The 17,954-nt window shown below is 47.0% G+C and overlaps 2 protein-coding genes across 7 annotated transcripts in view; both read right to left on the reverse strand.

Annotated features, from left to right (window-relative positions):
• The window catches only part of GCN1 (GCN1 activator of EIF2AK4), a 56,917-nt gene extending 47,035 nt beyond the window's left edge, over positions 1-9,882 (reverse strand). For 2 of the 6 annotated variants that reach the window (XR_012325200.1, XM_073790172.1), the window contains exons 1-5: positions 9,782-9,881; positions 4,996-5,098; positions 1,580-1,643; positions 914-1,045; positions 314-426 (exon numbers count right to left, since the gene is read on the reverse strand). Coding sequence is in view for 5 of the 6 variants with exons in the window: in XM_073790172.1 (XP_073646273.1) it covers positions 314-426; positions 914-1,045; positions 1,580-1,643; positions 4,996-5,098; positions 9,782-9,799 (430 nt within the window). In the remaining variant the exon portion in view is untranslated. Of the gene's footprint in view, positions 1-313; positions 427-913; positions 1,046-1,579; positions 1,644-4,995; positions 5,099-9,781 lie in introns of all 6 variants that reach the window. The other 4 variants (XM_073790171.1, XM_073790170.1, XM_073790175.1 and 1 more) reach the window with 2 other exon arrangements.
• Positions 9,883-10,965: 1,083 nt separating this feature from the next.
• Positions 10,966-15,148, reverse strand: RPLP0 (ribosomal protein lateral stalk subunit P0). Its single transcript, XM_004315938.4, has 8 exons — positions 15,127-15,148; positions 14,763-14,864; positions 13,623-13,798; positions 13,423-13,510; positions 13,147-13,293; positions 12,867-13,052; positions 11,869-12,009; positions 10,966-11,201 (listed from the first exon to the last, which is right to left on the reverse strand). The coding sequence occupies exons 2-8, from the start codon at positions 14,814-14,816 to the stop codon at positions 11,037-11,039; spliced, it is 957 nt and encodes a 318-aa protein (XP_004315986.2). The 5' UTR covers positions 14,817-14,864; positions 15,127-15,148; the 3' UTR covers positions 10,966-11,036.
• Between the last annotated feature and the right edge of the window lie 2,806 nt (positions 15,149-17,954).

A 17,954-nucleotide genomic window follows, 5' to 3' on the forward strand; every position in this document is an offset into this window, starting at 1 on the left:
TCTGCCTATCTTCCCCATTCTGGCCTGTCACGTCTTTCTCACATGCCATGAAGGCAGGGACCACGTTTCTCTTGCTCATCACTGTATTCCCAGGGCCTAGCACCATGCCTGACCCAGGAAAGCTCAAAGATATTTGATAAATAGACGAATGTTATTATGCTGCACTCATGCCCATCCACCAAAGTCACACACCTCAGGGTAACTCAAAGTGCCTGGTCACCCAGCACTAAGAGCACTGGCCAGGGAAGGTGCTTAAACATGTCCCAACTCTGTGCAAAGAGCTGACCGGCACGACTGCAAAGACCCGGGGAACCTACCAGTTTGCTCCAGATGTCTCCTTGCCGCTTGGCTCTCGAGGGAAAGACAATGCGCACCAGTAGGCAGGTCCAGGACAGGGCCAGCAAGGCAGCCGAGCCACTGCTCTTACTGAAAGGGGAGGGGAGGGGAGGGGAGGGATGAGGTCAGAGCAGCAGCCTCCATCTTGAGGACGAATGCTCACCGCAAGGCCTTGCCTGCTATGCAAGACCCTCCACTGACCTAACTGGAACTGGAAACTTGTTCCCCACAAATCATCTGTGACAACTCAGGACAAGGAGTGCCAAACTCCCACCTCTTAGCACTCACAACTATAAATCAAAAGGATGGTTTCCTCCATTCAGTGCCTAGTGGGCATTTGGTTTCTCCTTAAAATGGCCTTATTTCCACTGGTTTCCCAACCCTGTTCCTCAGGAAAGTGGTTTCTCCGCTGGGCCTGACATCTTGGCTTCTCCGTCCATACAGAAGGCAGACTGCCGGCACCCCTCAGAGTTGCAAAGGGGAAAGGGGCAGGCATGTTCACGCCTGCTCACCTGCACCGGCTTCTCACGAGTAGGACTCCACCAACCCCCAGTGGGCCACCACCTTTACCTCTTACCTGGGGACACCTGCTTTGGAGCCAATGCCTGAAGACTGCAGAGAGTGCAGAAGGTTCTTAGCAGTGGCTTCTGGCTGGGCCTCAGCCAACTGCTGGATTGCTGCCTGCAGAGCCCTGCGTGAGGCTGCATCTCTAGGAGGAGGAAAGAAGGGGAAGGTGAACATGTGGACTCGAGGCAGGGGTGGGGGGCTTAGGCCAAGCCTGGTCTTTCTCAGGAAAATCAGACTGCACTGTATTCCAGTGGGTCATAGATGATGGGATTAGGAAGTAACTGGATAAATCTACCTCATCTGAGAGTTCTGGAAGCATCTAATAAGGGCAAATGAGCCTTAAGGCCGTAAGCACAACATCTACCTTTAGGGAACACTTACTATAGGCCTCAAACTAGGCCAAGTGCTTTTACACACATGACCGGTGCCAGCATAGAGACTGAGCACTCAACGTGGCAAGCAATGTTCCAAGAACTTGACTCTTACTGACAACCACCTATGAGGTAGGTAAAAGCAACATCCCTGTTCTGCAGATGAGGAAACTGAGGCACAGAGAGGTTCAGTAACTTGCGCAGGACCCAGGCAGTCTGGCTCCAAAGCCTGGGCTCTAACCACTACCCTATACCACATTTCTGCACAAACTGCTCTGGACACTGGGCCTTTGATCGGGACTCACCTGTATCGATGCAGAGTCAAGCAGAATAATTTGCAGAGGCCTTTCACTGCTCCCTCTGGCAGATCTAAAACCAAAGATTACACAGGGGTTAATAAAATAAAATCTACTCAATAAAGTCTACTTCCTGGGCATCTGCTCGAGCCAGGCATTCTGCTGACATGACCTCTGCCCACTGGACACTCCCCGGGCGTTTGAGATAGAATTCCCAACAGGAAAAAGTAATGACAAAATAGGACTCTAAAGAAACATCTAGCACGGGAAGGCTCTCGGACAAACATCTGTTAAATGAATGAAACTAAGGCAAGACAAGTGCCCTCGAAATTTAACATGCTTTCGAGTGGAAGTGCTAGAGTACAGGAAATGTTCTGCTTCTTGATCCGGGTGCTGGTTACACGGCTGTGTTTAGTTTGTGATAATTCAGCGACCTGTTCACTTATGATATGTGTACTTTTCTTTATGTACGTTCTAATAATTGGTTTTAAAACATAGGACAAAACTTAAGTACTATGAGGGATCAGAAAAGAGAAGAACACCTATAACAGAGAGGTTTCTGAAGATTTTAAGGACACAGAAGCTTGGCCTAACAGATGAGTAGGCTGTGGACAAACGGAAAGAGGGGCCTGCATGCAGAGTGGTGTTAACAACATGAGCAGAAGTGCACAGGATAAGAAGGCACAATGCCTGTGCAGGGCGCGTGAGGAGGAGGAGGAATAACAACACCCGACACTTAACCAGTGCTCATGAGGCACCAGGCCCTGCTCTAAGCATTTTATATACATTAACTCAATTCCTGTAAGGTGGGTACTGCAATTGAGCTCATTTTTAAGATGAAGAAACCAAGGCATGGAAAACCAAGCACGCCAGCTGAGTGAAAGAGAAACTAGTGAAACAATAGTGCTCAATAACGGAGAGCCAACCTGTGACAGGTTCTGCATGCCAGACTGAAGCCCGCAGACAAAGAAGGGAGGGTCTGACGGGGGAAATGTACGCTGAGTGTCAGACTGACCAGCGTGGGAGGCACCGAGAGCAGGAGGCCCACAAAGGGCTTGCACAGGGCCTCACATTTCAGGCACCCGAACGATGGGGGCATGGGGAATGAAGGAGGGGCAGGCACCCAGCTCCCCCAGGGTCCTGAGCCTGGTATTGGTCCATCTGATTTGAGGCTACCTCAGTAACGGAGGAAAAGAGTGACTGGAGCCGGGAACAGGTTGTGGCTAAGAGAACAGTGGTAATAACAGCTAATAGACACTGGGCGTTGACCATAGCCAGGCACCGAGTCAAGCACCGTCCCCATGTGTTCTCATTCACTCCTCACTCCCAGGAGACAGGCTCACAGGTTAAGTAACCTGAACCGGGTCCCACAGCCTGTAAGTGGCAGAGCCATGGCTAGAACGCAGAGCCCTTCACCTCTGACTCTGCACTAGACGCCTGTGACTGGAAAGAACAGGCACAGCAGACACCGCCTCAGAGTCTCAGGCTTCAAGTACAGTGAGGCAGAACTGCGGAGAGCATCAGAGGCCTCAGGGCCAGACTGGGCTGAGCCAGGCCGACCATCCGCATCGACAGCTCTGAGGAAGACTTCAACTCCTCGCCCTGGCAGAAAACACCTTGCACCACTGCACCACCTCTGATGAACTCTCCTGGTGACCTGCTTGCTACCCTAACAAAAGGAGAGGCCAGAAGAGTTACCACTATGCAATGACTCCTCCTTAGACTCAAAATCAGGAAATTGAGAATTAACAATTTCATATGGGAGGTTAACTTCCCCCAATCAACTTGTATATCAAAGACTACTAAACATTTTACAAACGTAATTCACCCTGAATTGTAGAATTTCAGGGTGACTGAAGAGTAGAATCACCCTGAAAAGGCCCTGAGTAGTTCATAAACTTCACCCACACATGTCGAACTCCTTACTCCACAAAATGGGGAAAAGTGTAGTATTCAGCTGTTACTTAGCAGGCAGTCAGCCATTATGGTTCAGGGAGTCCAGCTAGCATCTATCACATGGCAGCCTTTTCTAACTAGAACTCTGTTCAGAAGTGACCAGAAAGACTTTTGAAGGTGCCATAACACTCATATGCTAAAGTTCTGATCCACAGGAGAATCTCTCAGAAGCTCACAAACAGCAATTTACTTAATTTACACACTACTTTAACAAGCTTGGGTATGTAACCAGGCAACAGTAGATCAGAAGCAGCGAATGAGAATGGGGGTGAGAGGGTGGTAGGAAGTAGGCTTTTTCCTAACAACAAGTGAAAGCTGACAGAAACGGAGACCCAATTCTATACCGCCATGGTTCTCAAACTGCAGCAAACACAGGAATCACCTGCAGCTTGTTAAAACACAGACTCTGGGTTCCACCTGCAGGGTTTTGGGGAATCTGAGTCTCTGGGGTGGAGCTGAGAATTTGTATCTCAAACAAGTTTTGAGATGATGCTGATACTGCTGGTCTAGGGACCACATTCTGAGAACCAATGCTGTATAGTAAAAACACACCAAAAGGAAACTCAAAACTAATGAGCATTTATTGGTTGAAGGCACACTAGTCTTATACATGCCCCATAATTTGCAGCAAGAGCCCTCGGGTTATGGTACAGAATCAGGGTAACTACATGTGCTCAGCATTTCCCAAAATGTGGTGCCCAGACCCTGAACAGGTTTTTGGCAAAAATGAGGTTCAAGGAAACACTGGATTAAAATGTGACATCTGGGCTTCCCTGGCGGCGCAGTGGTTAAGAATCCGCCTGCCAGTGCAGGGGACAAGGGTTCGAGCCCTGGTTTGGGAAGATCCCACATGCTGTGGAGCAACTACTGAGCCTGCGCTCTAGAGCCCGCTAACCACAACTACTGAAGACTGTGCGCCTAGAGCCCGCGCTGCGTGACAAAAGATGCCACCGCAATGAGAAGCCCACGCACCGCAACGAAAAGTAGCCCCTACTAGCCGCAACTAGAGAAAGCCCACGCGCGGCAACGATGACCCAACACAGCCAAAAATAAATAAAATAAATTAAAAAATAAAAGAAATAAAATGTGACATCTCACAAACTTACATGATCTTGGAATCCTTTACTAGCCAATCACTTGATACCATCTTGCTTGTTTTCACGGAACACTGACTGGGAAAAATGGTGCCCCCGGTCATAAAGAAAATGTTTTTCCATCCAATAAATCACTTAAGAAAGACTGCTGGTATCTTTTAGAACTATTTCCAATCAAAATGGTTAAAACTGGTAAAAAGGTTTGGCGCCTAGAAGGATAAACTCTCCACCAACCCAACTGCTTCAGTGCAGATTATAACAAGCAAATACTGACAGTGAAGACAGAAGTTGCTGTGAGGGGAAAAGAAGGCCATGGTTCTAAGCAGAGAACCCCATTTAGTTTGAAATGAAATCAATGAAATGAAAAAAAAATACCTTTTCCAGCAATACATTTCCCCAGCTCACTGAGGATCTCTCTCCGTTCCTTCACACTGGCTGTTGTCACCTTCCCTGCAAAACGCTTTAGTGTCTCAGAAACCTGTGAAGACCAAGCCCACAGAGAAAAATTTCAGCAGTCAAACTACAAAACATTGCCCGGGCAGGAGGGGCGGAAACAGAGAGAGCGAGCAAGCTGTGGGAGGTGCAGAACTCAGTGAAGCTCTCTCTAACCAAAGGTTTTTCAACCTCCACACTCCTGACTTTGGGGGCTGCCTTTATACATCGTAGGATTTTGAGCAGCGTTTCTGGCCTCTACCCAATGGACACCAGTAGCAGCACCCCATCCTCCCACCACAGCTGCGGCAACCCCAACTGTTTCCAGACATTGTCAAACATCTCCTGGGGGACACAATCACCCCCAGTTGAGTGAGATGTACTGCTTTTAACCCAACCAGTCAGCCACTCAGTATACCTCATTTAAACGTGGACAAAAAGAGGCAAGGTCAAAGGCAAAGACCTCAGGACAGAAAATATCCCTTCCAAACTATGCAAAATCTAGGAAGGGCCTACTAAATGCCAGGTATGTTCCCTTTATATTATCTCTTGTAAACCTCCCATAAGAAGGAGTATCCTGGCAACTCATAAACACAGTTGGCTAGCAGGTAAAAGGTCAAGAAATTGAATCCCAGCTCTGCCTCCTACCAGCTGTGGAAACTCAGTCAAATTATATCATTTCCTTGATCCTCTGATTCCCCATCTATACAGGCAACAGCACCTACCTCATGACTGTTAAACAGAGACTAAATGAGACAGTGTATGTAGAGCATTTACCTCTCATCCTGAGCACAAAATCAGCTACTACTACCAGCAAGCCTTCCAGACAGGCACCATATCCCCATTTCACAGGTGATGAAGAAACCAACTCCCAGAGAGGAAGCCACTGCTCAGACTGGACCTGTGGGCCACAGCACCTGCATTTCTGAAACTAAACCTGAAACCAACAGGTCTAAAAACTGATGCTAACAAGTCCTTAGCTTTCAACCACCATCCATGTTACCACAACTGCATCCCCTGCACAGGAACATAAGCATAAGACCTAGAAAGAGGGGCAGTTTGCAAATATTCCTGAAAATCTGGCTCCTGAACAATATTCTACAGGCTACAAAGCAGGCAGGTTGTAGATACATGAGCAGTTGAGCAGGGCATAATAAGACCCAAGTGGGTAACACCCGCCCTCTTTTTCTTTTGAGGGTATTTCACGGACAGGCCTTATTAGTAGAATAAGACTCAAGGGTGCATAGAGAGAGAAAGTAATACTGAGTTCTTCTTACAGATAAATCCCTGCTATAATTCTATTAGCAATGAATAAAATCATGTCCAAAACTGTCTTCTACACAAATTATTTGTTTTAATATTGTCTCTTGTTTTTATAGTCATTCATGTATATAATTAAAGAGTCAAAAAGTTCTGGGAGGTTTGCTCTAAAAATCAGTCGCATGCCCTCACACACAAGGACAATCTCTTTCACCAATATTGGCTGATTATTTCGGTAGTTATCACCATATCTCTAAATAATTTGCTTGTGCTGCTACTTCTGCCTTTCTACCAAAGACCTCTCTCCCTCTTCAACCCCACCAGAGACCCTCCCCATATCCCTGACACAATTCCTTTGTTTCATAATATGGGTTAGCCCAGTAATTCAGTGTTTACATTATATGCAAATGGTATTCAATTTCCATTTAATAAACTGTTTACTCTCTTGCACAGCTTTTTTAAAATTAACCCTGGAGTTAAATAAAGGCTCCCAATGCCCATTCCCTCCTCACCTCAGTTTGCCTTGTTTTATCTGTTCTAATTAATAATTCAATCTCAAACTTTCTGCCACTTGTCTAAATCTCAATACATTTAGGCAGACCAGGTATTCTACCAAATTCCATTTTCCTGAAGAAGCCTCTCCCAGTGCTTTCCTACCTGCCCCAATTTGGTGGGTGATCTCCTACAGCTGGGACTCTATCACCCTGAAAATGTACTCTTTCTTGTGTTTGGGTAAAGTACATCCTCCATCTCGTGAAGTCCTTGCAAGTTTGAAAATGTTTTGGCCTCCTACCTGAAGTTTGTCTGGGTACAGAATTCTAGGTTGAAGTTTTCCTAGAATACTGAAGACCTTTCTTCACTGAGTTCTAGCTTTCATTACTGCTGGGAAACCCAACGCCATTCTGGTTCTTGATCCTTTGTCTGAGACCTGATTTTCCCCCCTGGAAGTTTCTAAGATCTTCTTTTTGTGTCCAAGGTTCTAAAATTTCACATTAATGTGCTTTGTTGTGAGTCTGTTTTCATCCATTGTACTGAGCATTTTTGATCTGAAAACACATGCTTCCGTTCGCAGAAAGTATGTTGAATTATTTTGTTGATGATTTCCGTGGATACTGGACCTCCCACACTTTTGTGTGGTCCTGTTTTACACAGAACAAGTTTTCTCCAGAGAGAAAACTTTCAGGCTTTTACCAAGATGGAGAAAGGAAGCTGGGGCTCTGACTGCATCTGAAAAGGGCTTTCAACCAATCCTCCTAACTTAGCCCCTCCCCACTCACCCTCACTTCCAGAGGTTAGCTGATACCACCAATTCCCAGCTGTCAGAGATTCTGCAACGTAAATCAGGTTGATTCTCAGCTTTCTTAACTTGGCTTAGGATTCATTTCCCTTGGGTCTGCTGAACCCTTTACCACTTATCACTTTCTAGCTTCCAAAAGTTTGCTGCTATTGTCTGCTCCCCATTCTTCCAATTCTCTTTTTTTTTTCCAACTCTTTACTAGTTTTAGTGACGCTGGAGGAGACAGCAAAAATAGATGCATATATATAATCCACCCTTTACCTAAAATTCTCACATAGCTGTTTTTCCATGCTAATATTAAATTCCTGGCTATAGTTTCTCCCCCAAAGATGAAAGAGCCTTTCAGGTTCAAGGCTCTTCTTTTTCTTAATCAGAAAATGAATGTTACCCACTTGGGATCCTGTCAGAATAAAACTGAGGAAGATCCTCCAGCGAAGTCATTTGCTGGTGAGATCAGATGCAAAGAGCTTAAATGTTCACAGGTTTCTCTCTAGAGGAGCACCGTCCAGTAGAACTTTCTGTGTTGATGGAAATGTTCTTTTGCACTGTACAATGCAGTAGTCACCAGCCACATATGGCTACCGGTGCACTGAAATGTGGCTAGTGCAACCGAATAACTAAATTTTTAATTTCATTTAATTTTAGCTAACTTAAGTAGCCGCTTGCCTATTAATAGCTACCATAGTGAACAACACAGCACTGGAGAGATTTTTTTTTTTGCATTTGAGTTTTAATGTTACACAGTCAGCGTGTATTCTCCCAACCCTTTTCAAAATACCCAGGAGACTATGCTTTTCTTTCCAGGATTCACTGTAACAAACTTGGAACAAATTACCAGCCCCTGGGACTTCCCTGGTGGTCCAGTGAGTAAGACTACGCTCCCAATGCAGGGGGCCCGGGTTCGTTCCCTGGTCGGGAACTAGGTCCCCACATGCGAGCCTCAACTAAGAAGTCCATATGCCGAAACTAAAACCCGACGCCGCCTAAATAAATAAATATTTTAAAAAAAACTACCAGCCCCTCCCTTGCACAGGAAACTCGCAATTCGCATCTTTTTTTTGTTTTGTTTTGTTTGCGGTACGCGAGCCTCTCACCGTCACGGCCCCTCCCGCTGCGGAGCACAGGCTCCGGACGCGCAGGCTCAGCGGCCATGGCTCACGGGCCCAGCCGCTCCGCGGCATGTAAGATCTTCCCGGACCGGGGCACGAACCCGTGTTCCCTGCATCGGCAAGCAGATTCGCAACCACTGTGCCACCAGGGAAGCCCAATTCGCATCTTTTGAATGCTCAGGTTGAGCACTCTCTGGCCTCAGGGCCTCCCTATCAAAATCAATTAATCTCCTCACCCTGATACCCAAGTAAGCCATGCTGTCCTTTAGAGACCCATTTCCTTTTCCCATAATATTGTCTTTTCACCCTAAAACACGGCTAAAAGGAGGATGGGGTGGAGGAAAAAGGTCTTCCCCAGCTCCTCCCTTAACTATGAGGCACTTCACAGGTAATAACACTCAAGGTGACAAGACTCTTCCTGAATTGTGACAGTTCTTTTATCTAACGCTGCACCTAATAACAACCATCAACATGGAGTCCTACTTTCTTTCACTGACTCCTCACAACAACCCTACACGACAGGTACTAGTTTAGCCCCATTTTATGTATGAAAAGACTGAGAATTGGCAGGGTTAAGAAACTTGCCCAGCGTCTCAGAGAAACTGAAACTGACCAAGACTCCAACTCAGATCTGTATGAATCCAAAGAATATGCTATAAATCCCTGCACATAGTAGGTGCTTCAGAAATATTTGCTGAACACAAAGTTTAAGAGGGAGTTGGCGTTGGCCGGGGCTCACTGCTGGAGGGCTTCGGAGAAATGGAGCAGAGACTCCTTGAAAGAGGAACTTCGGCAACTCCGGAACCGGGGAGGGCCCGACGGGTTCCAGTCGCCGAGGCCGGAGTCCCTGATTCCTCGAGCCCGCGGCCGGTCCGCGCCACCCGGGCCGGGAGCCGGGACGAAGCCGGGTCCGGGAGGGACCGGCCCAAAGCGGCCCCCGGACCGCGCCCTCCGCAGCCGCCGGCCCCCGGCCCCCTACGCCAGCGGCACTAGCGGTCCTGCCCGACCGCCGCCGTCCGCGCCCCGTCGCTGGCCGCGCTGGCCTCGCAGCCGCCCGCCTCACCTGCGTGTCCGCCGCCATCCTGCCGGCGCTGACTCCGGAACCGCTTCCGGAGCGCTTCCGGGTCACAGCGCGGGCCCACACCGCAGAGCGAGGCCGTGATAGTGTTGGGGCCCGGGGCCTGGCGCCCCCGGGCGGGATGGCGGCCGCGGCAGCCTGGGCTTCGAGGCGGGAAACTGGACTGGGTACCGGGGTGAGCGCCGGGGACTATCAAGGCCTCCTCCCCAGGGCCTTTCTCAGCCCGGCCTCGTGGGAGACGGGGGTCCCTGAGGGTTTGTAACGCGTCGCGACCGCCCTGCAGACATCGACCCACGAGTGCGCAGGTCCGGCCCAGACACCCCCGTGTGAGCCTCTCCTGCGTGAAGACCATTTTACAGAAGTGTGTCCTAGATGCTTCCTAGAGGAGTTCCCTTGATAACAGGAACTGAGCTCGCTAAAAGGCAGGCAGCCAACTCGTGTCTTATCCTATTAAGAGTTTGTACCCCAGCGGTGGACAATGTGAGGGTTTAAAAACAGGGGTATACCTGGCAGTCAGGGGAGGACTCTGGAGCTGAGAGAAAAGCCTGCCCGGGGACAGCTCCTTAAGACAAGGTCACAGGGTGGGAGGCTGCAGGTAGTGGGCCTCATGGTCCAGAGTTGCTTAAGTTTTATTCAGCATGCAGACCTGCCAACTCTGTGACTAGTTCAAATACGGTCTGCACAGCTCAGTTGTCGTCCCTGTTAGCAACGGCTTTCAAAACTTTTGAGTCCTGGTTACAACTAGCACATTACTGGGTGACCCAGTGCAAATCGATAAGTGAAACCTAAGATTCACAACACCTACAGCATCAGCTGTTCTATCTCCTTAAATAACGGCCACCACTAAACTCATCATTAATCACATCACCACCCAGTTTGAAAAACTCTGGCAGCACTCATCCAGTGCTTATCTCAATATGACACCTACTCAAAGTATCTTGGAGTGACCCAGGATAGTGGCCTGATGGTCATGGAATCAATTCCATTTAATAAGAATTCAGTTAAAGCTGGGTCCACAAAAAGTACAGGATGCTAGGAGAGCAGTCCTTCACTTACAAAGAGGACACCAAATGTCAACTCCAAATAAAGCTCTATGATTTTACCATGGCTTCAGTTTCTAGCACACAGAACTATAACCTCAAAATGCACAAAATGAAAAATCCAGAGACTTGTAAGAGAAGTAAGCCTTTATTTCCTTGTTTCACAAATAAAGCCGGCTGAGTTGGCTGCTTTTTGGTGATTAGTCAAAGAGACCAAATCCCATGTCCTCATCCGACTCCTCCGACTCTTCCTTTGCTTCAACCTTGGCTGGGGCTGCGGCAGCAGCAGCAGGAGCAGCAGTGCTGGCAGCTGCCACAGGGGCAGCAGCCACAAATGCAGATGGATCAGCCAAGAAGGCCTTGACCTAAAGCAAGGGGAAAAGTTCATGGTCAAAATAGTCCGTCTACACCCCCTACTACACACAACCCTTCAGCCTCTGCAGAGCTCAAAAGTTTTAAGGACCAATTTCCGTATCAGTGAAATCTTATTCTCGAAGTGACCAGACAGGACAGCTTGGGTATAGCCTGGTGATCTTAGGCCCAGCTCTTACCTGTTAACTAAGCCCCCTTTAAGTCTCTTGTAATTTCTAAAGTCGCGAACACGCCTCCCCTGCCTCCCAACTTCAAGTATACAGTTGGCCCTCTGTATCCAGAGGTTTCATATTCACAGATTGAACCAACTGCTGATCAAAAAAAGGAAAAAATTTCCGAAAAGCAAAACCTGAATTTTCTGCACGGGGGCAGTTATTTACATTGTATTTACAACCATTTACATAGCATTCACATTGTATTAGGTATTGTAAGTAACCTAGAAATATTATTTAACATAACACCATTTTATACAAGGGACTTGAGCACCCATGGATTTGGTGTCCGTGGGGAGCCCTGGAACGAGTCCCCCTAGGGTTTCTATACTCTTAAAAATGTATCTGCTACATAAAACACTATTATAAAAACACTAACGGGCAGCTATTTATCCTCCTGCTAATAACTGTCAGGTCTGCTGTGGTCCTGGTGGATTTTTTTTTATACCTTTTCAGCAAGTGGGAAGGTGTAATCAGTCTCCACAGACAAAGCCAGGACCCGCTTGTACCCACTGATGATAGAATGGGGTACAGATGCAACAGTTGGGTAACCAATCTGCAGACATATGCTGGCAACATTGCGGACACCCTGTGGAAGGAAGGAAAAAAAAAAGAAAAAAAAAATCACACTTCAGGTGTGATGTCTTTGCTGTTGAGTCCAAGCAAAGCCCGACAGCAAACAAGACTTGCTAGATTAGTATATTAGTCTCACGCAGGACAATTCACCTCACACCAAATGCTTCTGGCAGGGAAATTCAGACCCAATAATTTATAAATGCTTCTTGCTGTTATTCTCAACATGGGCGTTCCCTATACCATGATGGTGGCATTTACGTCAAAACCCACCATCTCGTGAAAATATAAACTATTAACATAACCATTGCATTCCAAGAGAGAAAAACATTAAATTGGTTCCAGATGTGAATTTCATTCACTAGTGAGATTTCCAAAAGTAACTGGAGTTAAGAGTATGTATAATTGCAATGTTCCGTTCATCCAATAAAAAAGGAATTATATCTCCTACCACCTTATTTGTTAACTAGAGGATATATTAGTGGCAAAAACTAAGCAATAACAGTCCCTGAAAGAGTCCATCTTCCCAAGACAGGGTACTTGGCAACACTGATGTATTAACTATCTCATCTTCTCATTCCTCTTTTGACTCACTGACACTACTCAAAATCTCACATCTTACTGCACACCCTAGAATAACAGCCCTTACCATGTGCCCAGCACTGTTCTAAGGCTTTACATTCATAAATTCATTAGATCCTTCAACAATCTTATATTGTTATTGCCATTTACAGACAAGGAAACTGAGGTACAGATTAAACAACCGTCCCTGGTTATTACACTGCTAGTCAGCTGCATGGCCAGGATTCAGTATGAAGCTAGACACGCTCTCAACTATTAATGCAAGAAGAGCCTGGAATGGACAGCGTGTACCTCCAGGAAGCGAGAATGCAGAGTTTCCTCTGTGATGTCAAGTACTTCAGGGTTATAGATGCTGCCACTGTCAAACACCTGCTGGATGACCAGCCCAAAGGAGAAGGGGGAGATGTTCAGCATGTTCAGCAACGTGGCTTCACTGGCTCCCACTTTGTCTCCAGTCTTAATCAGCTGCACATCACTCTGAAGAACAAGGGAGCTGGCAGTTAACACCTGGACATCCAGCAGGTTGGCAGCAACCGAGCCTGGCTAGCACTGGCAAGCCAGGTCCACTCACCAGGATTTCGATGGTGCCCCTGGAGATTTTAGTGGTGATGCCTAAAGCCTGGAAGAAGGAGGTCTTCTCAGGCCCCAGACCAGTGTTCTGGGCAGGCACAGTGACTTCGCATGGGGCTATGGCACCAGCACGGGCGGCAGCTGGCACCTGAACAAAAAAATGAGAAACAGTGAGAAGTCTTCTCTCCACAGACACAACCTGAGAACGGTCAGTTTTGTTGCTTTTAAGGAGCCAAAATTAATAAGGTCTCTCCAACCAACCTGATTCTCCCCTTACCTTATTGGCCAGCAGCATGTCCCTGATCTCAGTGAGGTCCTCCTTGGTGAACACAAAGCCCACGTTCCCCCGGATGTGAGGCAACAGTCTGCAAAGAGAAGTTTATGGGAGACAGTCACTTTTCAGTACCGTTCTTCTCCAGGAAAAGGGAGGAGGACACTGAGAAGGGCGGATAAAGATGCCCAGGAGGATGAACTGACTTCTCCAAAGCTGGGTTGTTTTCCAGATGCCCTCGGATGGCCTTGCGCATCATTGTATTTTTGCCCATCAGTACCACGGCCTTCCCTCGGAGAGACATGCGGATCTGCTGCATCTGCTTGGAGCCCACATTGTCTGCTCCCACAATGAAGCATTTCGGATAATCATCCAGAAGTTGCTACAGAAACAAGCCACAAACAAGCAACGTTTCACAGGACAAAAGAGGGAAGAGATTAATAGAAACCAAATCCCACAATAACTGCTTTCCATCTCACTCCCTTTCTTCTATGCTTTTGAAATGTCTCAAAGACTGGGACAATTCCTTTTACTGCCAGCTGCCCGAGTTAAAACGCTACATTTTCAAAGATTTGCTTGCTGAGTATGAATGGTAAAAATTATGTTTCTACATTCAATCAAAAAATTTTGCGTGTAACTTTCATTTTTAATTTTTCCCAACCATGAAGCATGTTTGTTTCACCAAATCAGCTGCATTAATACAAAAAAAATACTTTTCCAAGTAAGATTAGATTTAAATTATTCAAAATACAACATAAAGCAAATACAGTAAAATATTGCTTATAGGACCTAAGTTGCGGGTATATGATTTTACAATTCTTTTAAGTTTTTTGTGAGTCTGAAACCCTGAATGAATGGGGAAGAATACAATGGACTAAACTCTACAATGCATCCTAATGCCTGAAGAGCAGCATGGTTAGCATTTCTAGGCAGGGGAAGACCCAACTCAAGGCCATCCAAGAGAAAGCATTCACTTAAAGTTTAGTTTCTTGACTAATAGGACCTGAATATGCAACAACTTGACTTTATAATGAGTCACTCATTGCCTCACACCTTCCCAAACAAGGAGGCAGGGGAGTAAAAGTACGATGAGCGCTGTTTGGAAGCCGACAGACCTGGGCGTTAATGCTGTTACCCTAGGAGCCACTTAACGTGCCTGAGCCTATTTACCTGCAACAAAGGGAGGAGAAAGGGCGCGCATCTCGGGAAACTGGGAAGATTAAATGAGATTTGCCTAAAACGACCTAATGTGGTAGTAGGCACTCAGCACATGGCTGCTGATTGTCTCCGTTAGTGCCCGGGGCCGAAGCAGCACGGTGGGCGGCTGGGACCCACCCCGCACTTACGATGATCTTAAGGAAGTAATTGGACTTCCAGGTCGCCCTGTCTTCCCTGGGCATCACTGCGGTGCGTCAGGGATTGCCACGCAGGGTTTAAAGACGATGTCACTGAAGAGAAAAAGGGAGCTCAAGACACCCCGACACAAGTCCCCAAGACATGGCGGGCTCCAAGCCCAAGGCACATGTGGAGCAGACCACGCGCGGGCGCCCGCCGCCCCGGCCCGGCCCGGGGCTGCATTTGCCGCCGCCGCGGCCCAGACCAAACAGGCCCAGACCCTGCAGTCCCGAAGCGTCCCCCCCCAAAGAACCCCCGAAGAACCGCAGCCTCCCCGCCGCCAGTCCCGGGCGAGACTGCAGGTCACGAACGAACCTCACTCCAGGACGCCTGACGAGAGAAAGGCCTCGCGCCGGCTTGCATATTTTATAGGTGAACGAAGCAGCCAATTAGAAGCTGCGGACAGCGCCCCCATCTATTGGCTGGGGTCAACGTCTGTCTGGAGGAGCCGGATTGATACAGACAACCATTGGATGATATCGGTGCCATTCCATCCAACAGGAAGCTTCCTTTAAACGAGGTAGTTAAAGGAGGGCACTGCTGTGTGTTGGAGGACCTTTCTCAGAGTTGCTTCCCTCTGCTGGGCTGGAGCCGCTCTCGTGTAGGCGCTAGAGTTTGCGAGCTGAGTCCACGTTTCTTCCGGTCAAGTCGCAACTAAAGAGTATGACGTGGAGCTGAGAAATAATTGCTCATGAAAAAAAAAAAAGGAAAAAAAAATTGCTCATGGTTTAGAAACAGAATGGTCTCTTGTCTCCTCTGCAGTTTGTTCTTCTCCCTATCGAAACAAAGGAATCCTTTAAAACCTAAGTCGGATCATTTCCTCATCTGCTCAGAACTGTTTAAAGGCTCCCCATTTTCCCCTCGGTAAAAAGCCTAAAACTTAAATAGCCTGCAAGGCTCTACATGATCTGTTCCCCACCTCCACACCTATAATCTAATCTCCGATTTGCTTACTGATTCATTTCCTTCCAGCCGGATGATGTTGCACTAGCTATTACCTCTTCCCGGAAGCCTTCTTGCCGATATCCACACCTCCATCGAGTCTTCGCTCAAATATCACCTGCTGGAGGCCTACCCTGATTGCCCTATTCAAAATTACCCCATAACCACTCCCACTCCCCCCCTTCCTCTGTTCTTTTTGGCAGCACTTACACCTTGTAACACAGTATATAATTTATTTGTTCCATTGTTGTTTGTCTCTCTCCAGATATTTTTGCCTTGTGCCTGGCACATAGTGAGCTTATAATAAATATTTTTTGAATAAATGGATGCAGGGTTTGCAGACAGATAACCTTGGATTCATATCCTTGTTCTGCCACTTGCTAGCTGTGTCATCTTAGGAAGTGATTTCACCTTGCTGACCCTCTGTTTCCCTTTCCTTATCGGTAAAATGGGGATAATAGTATTCACATTCTAGAGCGATATGTCTTAAGACAACACAGTTCCTGGAATATAGGAGGAAATCACTAGATGTCAACTTATTTTATTACACCTTCATTCAACACTTATTTGAACAATTGTGCTACATCAGTAAATATCTTTTGGGACTTCCCTGGTGGCACAGTGGATAAGACTCCATGCTCCCAATGTGGGGGGCCCGGGTTCAATCTCTGGTCAGGGGACGAGATCCCACACACATGCCACAACTAAGGAGCCCTGGAGACACAACTAAGGAGCCCACCTGCCACAACTAAGACCCAGCGCAACCAAATAAATAGAATAAAATAAATATGTTTTTAATGAATGAGCTTAGATCCTAGGTCGGAAGTGGGGAGGGGTTCTCCTTATCTCCACCCTTTTCACTTGACCAAGTTAGAAACCTTGGTATGTTGTTTTCAAGCCTCCTGGTGCCTCTGATGATGAGCCTGTATAGAGAACTGCTGGAATCCATTACTGCTAAGATCTCTTTTTAGTGACAATGTATTGATATAACTGCATGCTCAGCATTGTGCTAAGTACTTTGTGCACATTACCACTGTTAATCTTTGCAACAATCCCCCAAGGAGGTACAGTATTAGTATTTCACTTTTATTGATAAGAAAATTCACAGAGGTTAAATAATACACCCAAGTCCATCAGCTGATAAGTGGTGGCTTCAGAACCGAAATCTGGGAGCAAGTTCAAAGCCCATGGGCCTCACTATGCTATACAGTCCCTTCCAAACCTTAAGGCTGTTTCCCTCCAAATGCACTTTTCCAAGTATATACGTTTTCACATAGTAACTTCCCAAGGACATCCTGGCTCTAATGATATAAATATAAATATGTCTTTAATTATAGTACATCAATATAATGGAATACCATGAAGCCATTAAAAATGATGCACATATTTATTTATTGACATGGTTAAATACAAAGTATAATTGAGTGAAAAAACAAATTACAATGAAGTGTACTGTGTTCATTTATAGAAATAAATCCAACATGGGCTGGAAATATTATCTTTGGGTGAGGGGTGAAGGTGATTTTCACTTCTGAGCTTACTGTGAAAGGGTCAGGGTTCAGACTAGAAGTCAACAAGCAGCTTTTGGAGGACCATTCCAAACAACAGGAAAACTATGAAGTTACAAAGCTGTCCAGGAAGCTCTCAAGGGCCCAGGACTGGAGTTCTGGCTCTGACAAGAGCGAGGGAGCATGCAAATACAGACATGACCACCAGGGGGAAGTCGAGAACCATCCTCAACTGTAAGTGAAGCCACTTTCAACTGGAAGGTTTTACACCCGAGGTGTGGTGCCGGAACGTGGGAGTGGTGGTGTCTGGTCAATGTAGGAACACAGACAGAGACAAGCCCTGGGTTCACACCCTGTCTCTGTGCTCATTCACAGGATACCTTGTGCATGTCGGTTCTATCTGAACCTCTTTCCCCATCCATGAGTGTAAGGCCACCCCGAGGCCCATGTAAGGATGCCCTTGGCGAATCCATGGCAAATTGCAGTGGGCAGGGCCTGACCCATGCAGGAAGCCAGGAGGACCACAAGTGCCCTGTGGGACAGGGATCCCATCCCCAGGGCTTTGGCCTCAAGTAAGTGAACTTCAATGATTTACCCCCAAACTGTGGTCCTTGTGAGCCTGGGGAGGGTTTGGTATCTTTTCTGGGACTAAGCTGTTAATCCCAGACCACAGAGAAACGGCACTAGCACAGG

Source organism: Tursiops truncatus, chromosome 13 (assembly GCF_011762595.2).
Source record: "Tursiops truncatus isolate mTurTru1 chromosome 13, mTurTru1.mat.Y, whole genome shotgun sequence".
NCBI classification, from domain to species: Eukaryota; Metazoa; Chordata; class Mammalia; order Artiodactyla; family Delphinidae; genus Tursiops; species Tursiops truncatus.

Bases quoted from the DNA above. Each gene is read 5' to 3' on its own strand.
- RPLP0 (XM_004315938.4), bottom strand. From the start codon at position 14,816: ATGCCCAGGGAAGACAGGGCGACCTGGAAGTCCAATTACTTCCTTAAG. The intron at 13,511-13,622 runs GTCAGTTCATCC...TTCTCTTTGCAG, and splicing joins AACAACCCAGCTTTGGAGAA to ACTGTTGCCTCACATCCGGG. The intron at 11,202-11,868 runs GTATAAAAAAAA...CCCTTGCTTTAG, and splicing joins CCTTCCCACTTGCTGAAAAG to GTCAAGGCCTTCTTGGCTGA.